The sequence below is a fragment of the Ceratina calcarata genome, unplaced genomic scaffold, assembly GCF_001652005.2.
Source record: "Ceratina calcarata isolate Rehan_Ccalc_2016 unplaced genomic scaffold, ASM165200v1 scaffold272, whole genome shotgun sequence".
NCBI lineage: Eukaryota > Metazoa > Arthropoda > Insecta > Hymenoptera > Apidae > Ceratina > Ceratina calcarata.
This window is the reverse complement of record NW_017149415.1, coordinates 298,168-300,072: the sequence shown is the minus strand read 5'-3', so window position 1 is coordinate 300,072 and position 1,905 is coordinate 298,168. Positions and strand designations below refer to the sequence as shown.

Genomic DNA, 1,905 nt, shown 5'->3' with positions numbered 1-1,905 from the left:
CGATAACAGATTATATAAGACAGTAATTTAAATCCATCTGGGAAACCTTTCATTTTCATCCGATCTTCCCTTCATCTAATCAATCGCATCGACGAATCCGCTATTCCAGGAAGCGTACAATTTTTTTTAACCGATGAATTATGGCTCTCGGAACTAACGAAAAGGCAAGTAGTTGGTTGGTCTACGTGGTCGTTACACCGCGCCGGTAGCGTAACAGAGATTACAGTGAATTAGACAAATTACACGGTATCAGTGTTGTTAATCCGGCGTGAACCCTTTTAGATTCATTGGTCTTATCGTTATTTATGCCAGCCACTTCTTTCCCGCCGTTTCCTCTCGTTCTTCCTGTCGCTCGCGCCGCCAAGGTGGAACACAGGAAACGACGAGGTGAAACTTGTGTTAGCTAAATAGAGTTTCTCTTTATTCTGCACGATCACAAATTGAATCGTGAATGTTCCTTCGCTTAAAACTATCCATCTTATTTTGAGATTACTCGATCGAAATTGTATTCTCATTTGAAACGGATAAAATTTCCCTGTATTTTGAGCTTTTTATAATTTTTGTAGATTTAGGTTCGATACCAGGTCAAGGACGGGTCAATCAGCTCGGTGGCGTCTTCATAAACGGTCGCCCGCTGCCAAATCACATTCGTTTGAAAATCGTCGAAATGGCCGCCGCTGGCGTCAGGCCCTGTGTTATTTCCAGGTAAAAAAATCTACACAATTTGTCTGATTTCTGTTATAACAAAATATTAAATTGATTAACAACAAACTAAAATATATTTATAGATTTAAGAATATTGTATTTATTTCTTCTTTTTTTTATTTGACTAGACAGTTGAGGGTATCCCATGGGTGCGTGTCGAAAATTTTGAACCGGTACCAGGAAACGGGAAGCATCAGGCCAGGAGTGATCGGTGGTAGCAAACCGCGAGTGGCCACCCCGGAAGTCGAGGCCAGGATCGAGGAGTACAAACGCGATAATCCAGGAATATTCTCATGGGAGATACGTGATCGGTTAATAAAAGAGGGTATTTGCGACAGAACCACAGCTCCAAGTGTTTCCGCCATTTCCAGGCTACTACGAGGTCGCGATCCTGAGGATGAAGCCAAACTCGGCGACAGTAAGTTCAGTTTTCACCGTTCTATCACTTTAACATTCAATCTCTCTCCTTCTCCTTGTTGGAAAATATTATTTATCTAAAGTATTTTTTAACTAACTGTTTCAAAAATAAAATTTCACTTCTCTGCATTCAAAGGACGGTTTTAAAATTAATGTGCGGTAGAAACGTTATCAAAGTGATTTTATTTATATGTATACAGGTTGAATATTAACTCTGATCAAATTCTTTAGTTATAAATCAGAACTCGGTCGTATTAAGAAATACGTAATATAATGTAATAGATAACGTAGTAGTCAGATAACGTTGAAACCCTTAGGTTAGATATGTATATATTTGGTTAATATAGAATTGCTCTCGTGAACATTCATATGAATACATAAGGAACTTAACTCTTTCGCTAAGGACTCTCGAACTCGACTCGTCCAGGCTTGTCGCCCGTTTCAATCAACTTCGGACAACTTCGGCTCAGTCATCATCATCGACTCTCGCCGATACACATTCTGCCCATACGCACTTCCGTATACATCTCTAGTCAAACGAATGACTATAGCTACTACAATAATTTTAAAACAACCACAAACACGAGAATGCTCTCCTATAAATATTTGAAACAGTAATGGACGCAATCATTAAAAAATCATTTCAAACTGTGAACCTATTGGAAATCTGCATTAATTTTAAGGAGGTTCAGGGGTATCATTGGGGGGCGTGAGGGACGCGGGGAGGTGCCTATCCTTTAACATAGGACAGCAGCAGGGATGACAACTTAAGATAAATTATTG

The 1,905-nt window shown here is 39.5% G+C and overlaps 1 protein-coding gene across 3 annotated transcripts in view; it reads left to right on the top strand.

The window, feature by feature from the left end:
- Positions 1-1,905, top strand: part of LOC108623517 (protein gooseberry) — a 19,697-nt gene that overhangs the window by 6,023 nt on the left and 11,769 nt on the right. For all 3 annotated transcript variants that reach the window (XM_026812369.1, XM_026812370.1, XM_018022074.2), the window contains 2 exons: positions 567-705; positions 834-1,123. In XM_026812369.1, the coding sequence (XP_026668170.1) occupies positions 567-705; positions 834-1,123 (429 nt within the window). The remainder of the gene's footprint in view (positions 1-566; positions 706-833; positions 1,124-1,905) is intronic.